Source organism: Ambystoma mexicanum, chromosome 6q (assembly GCF_040938575.1).
Source record: "Ambystoma mexicanum isolate Mex_15411 chromosome 6q, UKY_AmexF1_1, whole genome shotgun sequence".
Lineage (NCBI taxonomy): Eukaryota > Metazoa > Chordata > Amphibia > Caudata > Ambystomatidae > Ambystoma > Ambystoma mexicanum.
The window spans coordinates 232503489-232518038 of NC_090937.1; the positions used below are offsets into that span (position 1 = coordinate 232503489).

At 48.4% G+C, this 14550-nt stretch overlaps 1 protein-coding gene across 1 annotated transcript in view; it reads right to left on the reverse strand.

Annotated features, from left to right (window-relative positions):
- Positions 1 to 11069, reverse strand: part of MANBA (mannosidase beta) — a 907503-nt gene extending 896434 nt beyond the window's left edge. Inside the window, exon 1 of the mRNA XM_069630691.1 lies at positions 10692 to 11069. Within this exon, the coding sequence (XP_069486792.1) occupies positions 10692 to 10910 (219 nt within the window). The 5' untranslated portion in view covers positions 10911 to 11069. The remainder of the gene's footprint in view (positions 1 to 10691) is intronic.
- Between the last annotated feature and the right edge of the window lie 3481 nt (positions 11070 to 14550).

A 14550-nucleotide genomic window follows, 5' to 3' on the forward strand; every position in this document is an offset into this window, starting at 1 on the left:
CTGCAAGACCAAATTTCAGGTCCCGGAAACAGAAAGGTTTAGATACACACAGTTTAGGAATTGGCTGACAAGTGAAGTAGTCAAGCAAGGCGGAAGCAGAGAATTATCAGTCTTAGAGAGAACTCTCAAGGCCACTCCCACTAAAGGGAAAGTGGCCACCTTGAACAGGCTCCGTGATAAAATGGTCCCAAGCAAGAAGGAGCCCTATATGATAAAATGGGAAAAGGACCGCGGGTTCCTGGCGGTTGTGGAACAGGTGGAAACATGGCCGCCAACGTGTTGTGCCGTCACGTCTCCTCCCTAATTGTCTATTGACGGTCTAGTTCTTTCCAAGATGGCCGCCGCCTAGTGTATTTATTCTTTCCACTTTCGGCGGCTCGGCGCGTTGCAACTTTCTTGCTACCCTTCGTTGTCACGCTCCTTGTTATTTCCCTTGGCGGTGTTCCGCCCATTCCTTGCCTTGTTTTCTTGGCTTCCTCCTTGTTCTCTCTCTCTGCCTCCCTCCGGACTCTCCTTCACCCCTTTCCTTTTTTCTCCTGTTCCAGCTTGGCATTCTCTTCCTCCCGGTTCCCTCCGCTCTCATCTGCATCTCCCAGCTCGGTCTGTGTCTGGTCATCGGACTGCTACCTTTGGACGCTTGCTTCCCTTCTCTGCTTCCGGATCGCTGGGATCGTCATCCAGAGGGGTTTTTGTGCCGCAAGGGCTTTTCCCCTACTCCGTCTTGTCTGTCGCGGAGGGGAGTCTCTGTTGACCCGTTTCCGAGGTCACAGTGGCTTCCTTCCGAGGCCAGCCTTACCTACTTAAGAAGAGCAAGACTCACGGACATCGCACTCGTCGGAAGAGGCTGGACTACTCCTCTACATCAGGTGAGGAGGAGGGGGAATTTGGAGACCCTCTGTGTTTGATTGAAGAGGAAGACATAACCGAGGTATTGGAAAACTTACCCACTCAGTCTGATACACCTGATAGCTTGCAACGCCAAAGCCCCGACATGGCAACTCCCCAACAGCTACAGGAACTCGTAGCAGTGGTACAGACCCTTAACCAAGAAATGCTAACCCTTAAAACAGACAATGCCGCTCTTAAGCAAAGGGTAGACGCCCGAGAACAGCAAGCCACAGATCTTCCCCCTCTGCCCTTGGTGTCAGGCAAATTTGACCGTTCTGAAAGGAAGGTTAAAGAATTTTTAGAAGCCTGCAACATTCATTTCGCCTTCAGACAGCACGCCTTTGCCACAGACCATACTAAAGTGGGATTCATGATTACCCACATGACAGGGAATGCTTTGGCATGGGCCACTCCCTTAGTCTCTCAATCTGACCCAGTTCTTCAGAACTATGCGGAATTCAAGGATCTATTAAAGCAGACCTTCCTCCGCACCGAAAGCGCTCACATAGCGAGTGAAGACCTACTGGATGTGCGTCAAGGAAGTTCAGACCTGCTCTCCTATATCTCCTCTTTCAAGAGGTTAGCGGCTGAGGCCGGCTGGCAAGAGGTGGCACAGTACACCATATTTCGAAGGGGTCTGAGAGAGGAGCTAAAGGATGAACTAGCCCGAATGCCTCGCCCTGACTCGTTCTCTGACCTCCTAAAGGCTGTGGTGCGAATTGATTTCCGTTTGACCGAACGGAAGAATGAAAGAAGGAAGACCCGCAATCTCTGTCCTTCCCTGGAAACGCATCCTTCTACCTCCTCACCTGCTACCCGCCCTCTCACCAGAGAAGAACCTATGCAAATCGGAACTACCAGAGCACCCCTGACTGCTGAAGAAAAGAAGAGAAGAAGGGAGGGTAACCTCTGCTTGTTTTGTGGCTCTGCCACTCACCTCCTGAGGGACTGTCCCGACGTACCCCCCCAGACGGTCGGGAAACGAACGCCCTCGGTAGCCGACAGGACAGACTACCGAGGGGCTTTTTCCAGTTCCTACACTACACTTTCTGTAACCACCGCCAAGTCCACTGAAGATCACCGTCTAATGGGGATATCGGTTCTGCTCCAATTCCGAGGAAAGGAGATCAAGACCCAGGCTCTGTTAGATTGTGGTGCTGCGGGAAATTTCTTGGACACCCTATGGGCCGATAAGGTGGACCTACATAGACTTGCCAAAGAAGAAGACCAGAAGGTAGAGGGAGTAGATGGAACTACTCTGTGCTCCGGTCTTATCACTCACACCACGGAGGACATGCTTGTTTCTATCCAGCAACATTCGGAAACATTGAAGTTCGACATCATCCGTGCTGCCCATTTTCCGATTATTTTGGGAATTGCCTGGCTCCGAAGGCATAATCCCAACATTGACTGGACGAGGAACCTCTTGAGCTTCCATTCCACCTACTGTCAAGAGAAGTGCCTACCGGGACATTTGTTTGAGAGTGTCAAGACTGTATGTGCCACAGAAAAGAGCTCCATCCATTGTGTTCCGGGCTGTTTTAAGGAATTTGTTTCGGTCTTTGAAGAACAGCAACCCAAAGAGCTAGCGCCCCACCGTCTGGAGGACTGTAGGATTAATCTCGTTCCTCAGGCCTTGGTTCCCTTTGGCAGGATGTATCCCCTCTCTATTTCTGAAAAAGAAGTCCTCTGACGTTATCTGGATGAAAATCTAGCCAATGGCCTTGTCCGACCATCCAGATCACCTGCAGGGGCCTCTTTGTTTTTTATACCCAAGAGAGGTTCCAAAGAACTAAGGCCATGCATCGACTACAGAGGCCTAAACCAGTTGACCATCAAGGACAGATATCCCATGCCCATAATCTCAGAGATCTTGGAGACGATCCAGGGCTCAGTGATATTCACTAAACTTGATTTATGTAATGCCTATCATCTGCTCAGAATCAGGACCGGAGATGAATGGAAGACGGCCTTTCGCACTCCCTTTGGCTTGTTTGAATATCAGGTTATGCCTTTTGGACTAGTGAATGCTCCCTCTATTTTCCAGAGGTATATGGACCGCATATTCTCAGATCAGTTGGGTCTGAATATTGTGGTCTATCTTGATGACATCCTGGTTTTCTCCCGTCAGACCGAAGAGCATACCCTCCAGGTAAGGGAAGTACTATACAGGCTGCAGCAGCACCACCTTTTGGTCAAACCGGAAAAATGCTCTTTCACCCAATCCTCCGTATCCTATCTGGGGTTTATCCTGTCTAAAGAAGGGATCACCATGGATCCTAGGAAGGTTGAAGCCATACTTGACTGGCCCTCTCCTTCTTCGGTCAAGGATATTCAGAGGTTCTTAGGTCTGGCAAATTTCTATCGGAAGTTCATCCCTGAGTTTTCCAGACTCACTCTCCCAATCACCGCTTTGTTAAAGAAGTCTTCCACGCCTCTCCAGTGGTCTACCGAAGCCGAAGACAGTTTCACCCGTTTAAAGAACAGGTTCTGTACCGCACCCATTCTAAGACAGCCCGACCAACGTTTACCCTTTGTTTTAGAAACTGGCGCTTCGGCTGCAGCTGTGGGAGCTGTTCTCCTCCAAACCAACCAGGGCCTGGAACATCCCATAGCATACTATTCTAAGACATTGAGTCTGAGCCAACAGAACTATTCCGTTATCGAGAAGGAACTGCTGGCCATGAAATTGGCTTGTTTGGAATGGAGACTGCTCCAGCGAAGTTTGCATCCTTTTTTGATACGCACCGACCATAAGAATCTTCAAATAGAGCGACAACAAGAATGCTATAACACTCGTCAAGCCAGATGGGCACATTTCTTTGCTCAGTTTTACTTTTCCATCACCTATATTCCTGGCTCTCAAAATCAGATTGCTGACGCTGTCTCGTAGAGAGGAGATATCTCCGACTTACCGAAAGGAATTAATGTTTCCTCATACCAAGATCATCTCCACGGTATCCTCATTTCTGGAAGAGGTCAGAGAAGCATCGCTTTCTCCGGAAGGATCGACCTTGTCTATGGGCAAGCTGCCGGTTGACGAGAGGGACGGTCTATACTTCATGCAAGGCAAATTATTCCTTCCCTCACAAGCCCTCCGTCAGCAAGCTCTTCGGTGGTGCTACGACTCTAAGGTAGCAGGTCATCGAGGCCTGCGGGGAACCCTGGATCTTCTCAGAAGATCATTCTATTGGCCCAACATGAGAGCGGACACTCAGACTTACCTCCGGACCTGCTTGATCTGCATGCAAAACAAACACTCCACACAAAGACCCATCGGCTTGCTTCAACAGGACCAGATCCCTCCGGGTCCTTGGAAGCACATCTCGACTGATTTCATCGTGGACCTACCCAGTTCTCAAGGGTGTACGTGTATCATGGTGACAGTGGACTCTTTCTCCAAGTTAGGTCATTTCTCACCCCTGTCAAAAATACCTTCGGCTTCTGTCATGGCAGAGGTTTTTCTCAAGGATATATTCAGGCTACACGGTCTTCCCAAAAAGATTGTGTCCGACCATGTTAGCCAACACACCTCTAAGTTCTGGACTGCATTGTGTCAACTGCTAGGCATCGAGAGGGCTCTGTCTTCAGGTTTCCACCCGCAAACTAACGGACAGACGGAAAGGCTAAATGGTACCCTGGAACAATACCTAAGGTGTTTTGTCAACCAGCTTCAAGACAACTGGGTATCCCTACTCCCTACCGCAGAGTTTACTTACAATAACTCAGTTCATGATGCCCTCAGGTTTAGCCCTTTCTATTGTACTTACGGTTTCAACCCTCAATCTATTGTACCTGTCTTTTGGCCTGAGACCCTTATACCCTCCATTGAAACCTCTCTGGCCGAAATAAAGGAAGCTCATAACGCAGCTAAACAAAGCCCCCTAAAGGCCAATATCCGGAACAAACAACAAGCTGACAGACATCGAAACCAAGTACCGGCATGGGAGCAGGGGTCCAAATTTATGTTGTCAACCAAGTTCCTGCCTCGTTGGGCCCGTCCTTCTAAGTTCTCTCCTCGATACATCGGACCCTTTGAGATACTGCATAAGATCAACCCAGTGGCCTATCGCCTCAAATTACCAGGAACCCTTAGTCGGATTCATCCGACGTTTCATGCCTCCCAATTGCGCCCTTTTGTGTCGGACGCTCGGAAGCAGAATACTCCCAAACTACACATCCTACCGGATCCCATCTCGGATGAGTATGAAGTCTCCCGCATCCGAGACTCCCGGTACCACAGAGGACGCCTTGAATATCTCATCCATTGGAAAGGATATCCTTCATCTGAAGATACCTGGGAACCCCGGCCTCATGTACATGCTCCCCGTTTGTTGCGACAGTTTCATAGGCTCCATTCCAGCAAGCCGGGAGTGAGCCACCTTGGAAGGGGGCATACTGTCAGAACCGCGGGTTCCTGGCGGTTGTGGAACAGGTGGAAACATGGCCGCCAACGTGTTGTGCCGTCACGTCTCCTCCCTAATTGTCTATTGACGGTCTAGTTCTTTCCAAGATGGCCGCCGCCTAGTGTATTTATTCTTTCCACTTTCGGCGGCTCGGCGCGTTGCAACTTTCTTGCTACCCTTTGTTGTCACGCTCCTTGTTATTTCCCTTGGCGGTGTTCCGCCCATTCCTTGCCTTGTTTTCTTGGCTTCCTCCTTTTTCTCTCTCTCTGCCTCCCTCTGGACTCCCCTTCACCCCTTGCCTTTTTTCTCCTGTTCCAGCTTGGCATTCTCTTCCTCCCGGGTCCCTCCGCTCTCATCTGCATCTCCCAGCTCGGTCTGTGTCTGGTCATCGGACTGCTACCTTTGGACGCTTACTTCCCTTCTCTGCTTCCGGATCGCTGGGATCGTCATCCAGGAGGGGTTTTTGTGCCGCAAGAGCTTTTCCCCTACTCTGTCTTGTCTGTCGCGGAGGGGAGTCTCTGTTGACCCGTTTCCGAGGTACAGTGGCTTCCTTCCGAGGCCGGCCTTACCTACTTAAGAAGAGCAAGACTCACGGACATCGCTCTCGTCGGAAGAGGCTGGACTACTCCTCTACATCAGGTGAGGAGGAGGGGGAATTTGGAGACCCTCTGTGTTTGAGTGAAGAGGAAGACATAACCGAGGTATTGGAAAACTTACCCACTCAGTCTGATACACCTGATACTTAGGCAGAGAGATCGACTCAGCGGAATGGAACCGCATCTGGTCCGGAGTACACAAAAGCTCCAAATGTATAACCAACAAGGAAGGAGCCTTCAAGGTATGTTACAGATGGTATCGAACCCCGGAGATTCTCAACAAATGCAACCCTTCCATCCCGATGCACTGCTGGAGAGGCTGCTCAGACAAAGGCACACTATACCATCTACTGTGGGCCTGCCCCAAAGCAGCCCAATTCTGGAGAAATAGCCTCGACCAAATCAAACTAATCACAGGCATCACAATCCCGTGGGACCCTGGAATCATCCTGCTGGGGGCGACAGGCGAAGGTCAATTCCTGCTAACCGGTCGCCTAGCTGATCTTTGTACGCACATCCTAAAGGCAGCAAAAATATCAATTGCCAATCTATGGAAACGCCCTGAGGGCCCATCAATCCCAATGTGGTGGGCCAAATGTTGGGAGATAGTGGCAGCAGAGAAAATCACGGTCACTCGCTTTGACAACAGAAGCAAATTCCACCAAATCTGGGCCCCCTTTCTAGACTACACACAGCAGTTCACGGGGGTGGCAAGACAGCCCCAACCCTGCGATGGATGGAGAAACTTGACTAACAACACCCGGCGCAGGCATTATGGACGCAGGTACCCCCGATGCCAAGCCGAGCCCAACACAGACAAGCCTCCCACCTCCCTGGCCGCAAGGCGAACTTAGGCCAAGGGTACGCCCCCCCACCTTAAGATACTGCAGCAAGAAAGAGACTCCCGATACAGCTTACTGTGAAAACTGATGTTCCTTGTGTCTCCCCTCTCTCCCCCCCACCCCCCAACTGTTTCCTTTTTTACTTCAGTTCTACTGTTTTGCCAGGTTTGTTGAAACAAAGCTTCAATGTAACCTTGGATCCGATGACATGTCGGAAGCTGTATGTTTCCTATCTGTTTTTTTGTTATCCCTTTCCCTTACAAAAACAATAAAAAGAAGTGTTGAAAAAAAAGAAGAAAAGAAAAGGCCCTTTTGGTGGTATGCAGCACCCTGGTGTGATGCCAGTTCTCTTGGCATGGGTGTGCCCCTTGATTTCTGTTGTTTCCAGAACAGCTCCTGCCGGGAGTCTGTCCTGCTGGACAGGTGATACCAGACCTCACAAAGGATCAAAGGGAGATGCTGAGCCATTCACTCACTTGCCTTGCAGCTGACAGGGCCAAGCTATCTGACTAGAATACAAACTATACTTCACCAGCTGGCATGAGCTCACAGTGCTGACGCATGTATGATACCAATCTAATGTGGAAACTTGTAGCCGTTAGAGTTGCTATTCACTATACCCTAAACCAGAGGTCTTCAAACTGTGGGACGCCAGAGCCCAGCATGAAATGTAAAAAAAAAAAATATATATATATATATATATTTTTTTTTTTTTTAGATTGGAGAAAATGGGAATGGGCAGCTCACATGGTCAGACTGTCAGACTGGACCATAAAACGGTTTTAGCACCAATGAAACAATGGCCAGCAGTTGCAAATGGATAACACTTTTAAGTCCTTGGTCACAGACTGTTTGAATACTACCCAAGGGGTTGTTTTTTGTTCAAATGTAAACAAATTGTGATATTTAAAGAATATTTATTCAGCAACAATGGTCAAAACTACTAGCTGCATAGTGAAGTAACTCTTCAAACTGGCCCACATTGGCCAAAAACGTGGCCCATTTTGACTAGCCTACGCTAACCTTTTGCATTTTTGGTACGGTCATCGCCCTATTGCCCTATAGGCCAGAACAAGCCTGCCAGCTCATCCATAATGGGTGGGGGGCATCCACCCACTGGCCACCTCACCCATTATGGAGGAGCCGAGGAGCCAGCCCAGAGAAACACTGAGCACTCCCTCAGCTGCTTTTTCCAGCTGAGGGAGTGCTCCAGCTGAGGCTGGCTGAACTGTCAAAGGGAAACACTGTTTGCCTTTGACAGTTAATTTCCCCAGCCGCACATGATCACTGAGCCATGCAACGCTGGGGTTGTTTTGCTTCGCCAGCCTTGCATGGCTCTTTGGAAATGCTGGCTGGGGCACTGCATGTATGTATGTGTGAGGGGGTGCTCCTGGGCCTCCTCGGACATACAGGCAGAACAACCTGGAGCGGGGCATTTTAGCAACCACGCTCAGGCCCCTGGAGAAGCTATGTTTATGGCGATTTATTTTTTATTTAAATGTTTATGGATGTGTGTATGCTTGTTTTATGGTACTGTGATGGGAGCAGGATGGGCAGCAGCACTGGGATAGTGGTGGGAGTAGGGTGGGGAGAGCCCAGGGTCTGTACTGGGAGTAGGGTGCGGTGACGGCACGCAAAAGTTCATAGCGATTTCTACATACTGTCCATCTGGCACTTTTGGGGGGTCCCGGCCTGCCCAAAATTTGCTCAGGGGGGCCCAGGCCAAAAAGTTTGAAGACCACTGCCCTAAACTCAGGTATTGCTTTATAATTAGATATTAAAGAGGTACCAGAATCGAAATTCTAACTCATGACTATGTGGTTTGGAACAGATGTGCAGACTTTAAATGCAGACTCAGCGCTGAAGTGATATAAAGCAGATGTGGGACGATTGAGCTTGAACCAACTGTGCACGTAAATGATTGGAGTAATATATGCTGCACCTGTAAGATAAATTAGGACTGTTGCAGGTGGTCGTGAAATAGAGGACCCAATGCCCCTGGAACCTTCAGTGACAATCAATACAATGAAAACTCAACCACACTGTGCTGTCAAAAAACAAAGTTCGTAGGCAACCTGAATTTATTGCAAAGCAACCAGCCGATGCATCTTTCGACCTCACGGTCTTCCTCTAGGCTGTAGCAGAGATAGTATCCCAAAGTATAACATGTTGGTACAGTGACACTTAAGAGTCGCAAAATAAAATGAACAATTCAAAATGAAACGGGGCACAGACCTCAGTCAAAGCAGCTGTCAAATTGGCACCACTGTCTCCTGAACCTGCTCTGTGCCACTGGAGAGCAGGTGCTGCAGATCAGGATACTGATCCAGCAGGGCACAGGTGTACACTATGATTTTGACATGGAGCTAATGAAAGTGAGATCTGGTCAGTAGACCACCTTTTCTGAGATGGAATTACCCACAAGATGTTATTAATAAGAAATTTAAAAAGCCAGGGCGTCTACACCCTTGCCAGATGGAAATCTGTCACAGTCCTGCAGCCCTATTAAGGAACCCAGTCTCTCTTCCTGTGAGAGATGCCGGAATCCACACTAGGAGTACAATAGGATTCCTACCATGTATTATGGGAAGCAGTTTAAAACACAGGAACCATGAGCAGATGTATTTTTCATGTATAGCGAGTCGATAGGACTATAACAGCAAACTCAGTTTTGGCTGATTAATTTCAGCTCTTCAACTTCAGCACTGCCCATAGTTTAACAGGGATGGTTTCCATGAGACCCTTATTCATGAAGTTACCAATGAACAATTGAAGCCCGTTTATTCACCTGCAAATGGATTTCCATTTGTATTCCAAAAGGCCGGGGTGAATTTTATAATAACTTCCTTTGTAGAGATGCCAGCGATACATCCTAGGGAGGGTACCTTCCTAACGTGGTTAGGAATGTTCCTGCCAATTTGCAGACAGCTCATAGTTACTTTTGTCGCTGGTTTGGCAACCAAAAATGGGTGCCATTTTGTAAGTTAACAAAATTGGCTGAGGCACTTTTACCAAGTGTCACCTCTGTGCTGCTAAAAATTCATTTAGCTTTAGCTACCTGTTGGTAATTCCATTCCATGCTTTCTCTTAACTGACATTAGTTTAAGAATAAGGATCTCAAAATACAACTGTAGGATATGAAGTGTTTCCTCTGCACCAATAAAGCTTTTAAAAAGAAGCATAACGCTGATATTCGGCTCCTGCATATACACATGTGAAGTACAAAATACTTTTGTCTTAAAAAGGTAGCCAATTCACATGCCGGCATGTTTGGAGACTGTGCACAGCAGAAGTGTACATGTGTCCACTATATGACTGGCAGTGATCATGTTAAACAGTCACAAGGCCTGAAACCAACCCCAGTATAATACTTGACAGTACCTCTGTAGCAGCATAGTATACGTGAAGGTGGTGTCTGTTTAGCAGTACCACTTTCCAGGAGAGTGCCCACCTTCACTTTGAATGTCAAAAATCAAAACGATCAGGATTTTATCCTGACAGATGGCACTCTAACACAGACAAGCTAGGTTTCTGTGAGCATCTGAGAACTATAGCAATGAGGGGATCTTTGGGAAAGTTTAAGAATTGAGCAAAATAAGTATAACACGGGAATTTGAGATTCATTTCCCTTTCGAAATCTAGACATTGACAATCATTCTCAGCAAAAGGTGACCACTATTTTCAGAAGTCTATAAGGACACCTATGCTACTTTGCAACTTTTGCCTTCCGAATACACATTGGAGGTGCCTGATGTATACTCATAAAATGCTATTCATTTCAGAGCACAAGTATAAATCTCATTGCCCATATGTATACGATGTTTCAAAAATGCATAGGGGAAAGTAAGAAGCGTAAGGGGACAGATTGTGAACAAACAGCAATTGTTTCAGAAGAGCAAAATGTGTTTGTGTGGGAAGATGCTTAAGACAGCAGTGTGGAGTATATTTGCATATAGTACCTCGCTGAACCCTTGCTGTCGTAAGGCGCTGTGCACACAGCCGGGCACATCTCCCTCCAGCACCAAGGAGCCGTTCCCGTTACGGAGCACCCATCTGCCATTCAAACTTTGCACCTCCAAGCTAACGGTGGAATTCCTGCCCTGCAGAAACTCGCACCAACAGCACAGCATCAGCAGCACTGACAAGCACCAATACAATTTCATCTGCTCACAAGCCATGACTGAAGCCTCGTTTCAAACGGGTCTGCATCCTCCCTCAAATATGCAATGCAATCTGTTCAGAAGAACCTGCAGGACATCAGCAATTCTCTCTAGTTATTTCCCTTCGTTCTACAGTACAGGAAGAAATACTCTTCCTGCTTTAGCACATGACTGCCAAGCTACGGAAGCGTTGGTCGAAACAGTCACAAAATAATGTCGAAATAAAACATCAAAAAATACCAGAGGGAACAGAACATCAGACTAATTCCACACGCAACAGCCGCACAAGCGAACAGATACATTTTAGGCAGCAGATAACGAACGTGGCAAAGGATGTATTTCACATAATGAAAGGAACATAACTGAAATCTGTTTAGGATTACAAAAAATAATTCGGTATACAATATTTTGATTTTTTTTCATTTGTCAGCATTATTTAAGTTTCCTGGGCTTTAAGGATGACCGTTGAATGAACAGCGCAACTCCAATATGGCCGTTGCAGTGGATAAATTGCAAAGAGTTTAAGAGTGACAATGTTGTGCCGATATGTTAGTTTAGTTTCACGCTGTACTTTGAGATGAACCGTGGCGGCCATCTTAGACGGGTCAATTACAGTTTCATGTGAAATGCAAATAAAAATGACACTTCCAAGTTCGAAACACGGGACAGGTATCTCAATGGAGTAGTATCTCATTCACAATCAAGTGAAACCTAGCAACACATCAGCCAGGACTGTGTAAATCACCATAGCCTAACATCCCCTTCGCAGTGTTGTCAGGTCGGAAAGAAAAAATAAGCTGCATGCCCTTCCAAAACAAGCTGACTCCCATCCAAATAAGCAGAAAGCGCACACCTAAAAGGTTGTGGATAGGTCTCAAATGTAAGAAACATAACATAATATCAGAAACATATATAACACAGACATTGTGTTAGAACAAAATATTTTACTATAATTAAATTTTTCTGATCCTTAGTATCTCTTGATTCCATTTCTTGTATAGTGGGACATGGACATGAAGTATACTATAGACCAGACAAAGGCATGCCAACATACAGACATGCCAACATTCGAAGCCCCCCACCCCCCCAGAGGGAGATTTCAGCACTGAAATCGGGAGAATGCATTTTCCCCATAGGAATGCATTGGGGATATTGTTATTTTAGGAGAGGGACAGTAAAAAATTGCACTGTTTTTAATGAAAAAATCAGGAGTCTCCCACCTAAATCGGGAGGGTTGGCATCTATGCAGACATACCAACATCCTGGAGCGCCTGAGTAGGAGATTGTCAGGGTAATTCATAGAAATTCGCACAAAAGTGGCGCACGCGGCTGGCGCACAGTGTTCCCGTGCGAATGTCTGCGCCAGCCGCGTGCTCTAAAATCGATTTCCAGCACAGCGTATTCATGGATTGTAGCCTCCAAAAGCAGCCGTGGCGCAGAGTGGCGCAGCGACCCTGCAGCAGCGCCAGTTACGCCCCCAAGAACGCCCTTGCGCAAGGAAAAGCCATCAAATTCCCCAATCCAGCGCAAAGGGCTGCGCCAACCCTGGACCAGTTTACCGGACTGCCAAACAGCAAACGCCAAGTGGGGAAAATGTATTACGGGTTTCGCAGTAACTTCCACACGTGAAAGGCCTGTGCGAGTGGGGTACGTGTATAACTGTTGTTCGCGTGAATTTTTACACACGATTGGCATGTGTACGTGTATTTCAGGGGTGCGCTGGAAGTTTCACACGCAATTGGGGCTGGGGGAGCGGGGTACCTGTATTTCAGGGGCTCGCGGGTAGTTTCACATGCGATTGGCCTGGGTACGTGTATTTCAGGGGTGCGCGGGAAGTTTCACACGCGATTGGCCTGGGTACGTGTATTTCAGGGGTGCGCGGGAAGTTTCACACGCGATTGGCCCGGGTACGTGTATTTCAGGGGTGAGCGGGTAGTTTCACATGCGATTGGCCTGGGTACGTGTATTTCACGGGTGCGCTGGAAGTTTCACACGCGATTGGCCTGGGTACGTGAATTTCAGGGGTGCGCAGGAAGTTTTACACGTGAATTGGCAGTGTGGGTCCTCCCAGGTGTCCCCTCTACCCCCTCCACGGCCCCTGCAGGCAGCCCACACCACAGGGGACTACCCTGCACCCCTGGTCATGTCCCGCAGACAGCCCATCCACCATGGGCATGCCCCTCAGCCAAGCCACATGTCACGTTGCAATATGATCACCAACTCATGTCTCCCAGCACCCCCACCCCCCAGCAGTCAGGGGCACCTGCCAGCAGGCCCCCACTCATGTCCCACTCATGTCCCCCAGCACCCCCACACCGCAGCAGTCAGGGGCACCTGCTAGCAGGCCCCCACTCATGTCCCACTCATGTCCCCCAGGACCCCCATTCCTCAGCAGTCAGGGGCACCTGCCAGCAGGCCCCCACTCATGTCCCACGCATGTCCCCCCCCAACAAGTCAACATGACCCACAATCATGGCCCTCATGTCCACCAAAATCCCACAGCACGCCACCCCAGCCCAAATAACCAACCAAGCATAACATACACCCCACATTGAAATGCCCATTACATGAAACAACCCAAATGGCATGTATGTACATCAACACATGTCCGTCACACACACACAATGGGTGCCAGTGAATGTGAACACCCACATCGTGACATGCATGAAACCAATGAGAGAATACCACACATTGAAGTACGGGAACAAATGTATTGAACAAAAAATGTGGTGAAAGAAAATCAAATAACAAACAATGGACATAAGGAAAACAATGCAGAATGTCACATAATGATAAAAAAAGGAAATCAGAATCCAAAATATATGAAATCAAAAATGTCTCCAAAGTCTCCTTCCAACAAAGCAAATCCAAACTGAAATGAAAAAGTAAAATCCATTGCTCCATGGAAAAATCAGAAAAGAAAAAGCCGACAAATGCACACTCCAACTATTTACAAGGATGAAATCCTGGGTCCATGAGCCCAACTGTCCAAAGGAAACCTACAAAAAAGCCTACAGATTAAACAACTATATACAAAAATGGGGGACATAGTCCATGCGCCCCAAAGGGAAGAAAAAATTAAAGGAAACTTAACACTAATGAACTATATACAATGGCGGCGGGCAAGTCCAATGGCTCACTGGTTGATGTCATGGGCCAGGGCATCATCGAACTCCTGTTCAATGGCTTGGAGGCGGGCATGTTCACTGGCCCCGAGGTCTCGCAGGGATAATGCAGTGTCCAGCTCCAACTCCCTGTGAATACCCTCGAGGCACTCAGCCTGCCTCAGCGCCCTGCGCATGGAGTTCTCCACCCTGACAATTGTGAGCCGTTCCTCCTCCGCCCGCCGCCACTCCGCACCTATCTGCTGGCCCAACCGCTGCCACACGGAAGACACTCCCATTCCAGGGTTCTCCTGCCCTCCGGCCGATGCCTGCCCCTCTGATGTAGATGGCCCCGAGCCATGATGCCTCCCACGTTGAGCCTGCCGCTGCCTCCGACGCAACTGCCTCTGCCAGCCGATGGCATGCAGGCTGATGGAATCCACCGACGCCGCCGTGCACGTGCCCTGCCCGATGATGCCGGCACATCCTCCATCTGCTGGGGTCCAGTTGCTGGTGTGTCCACCCCTGCTGGACCTCCGACTCCCGACTGTGGC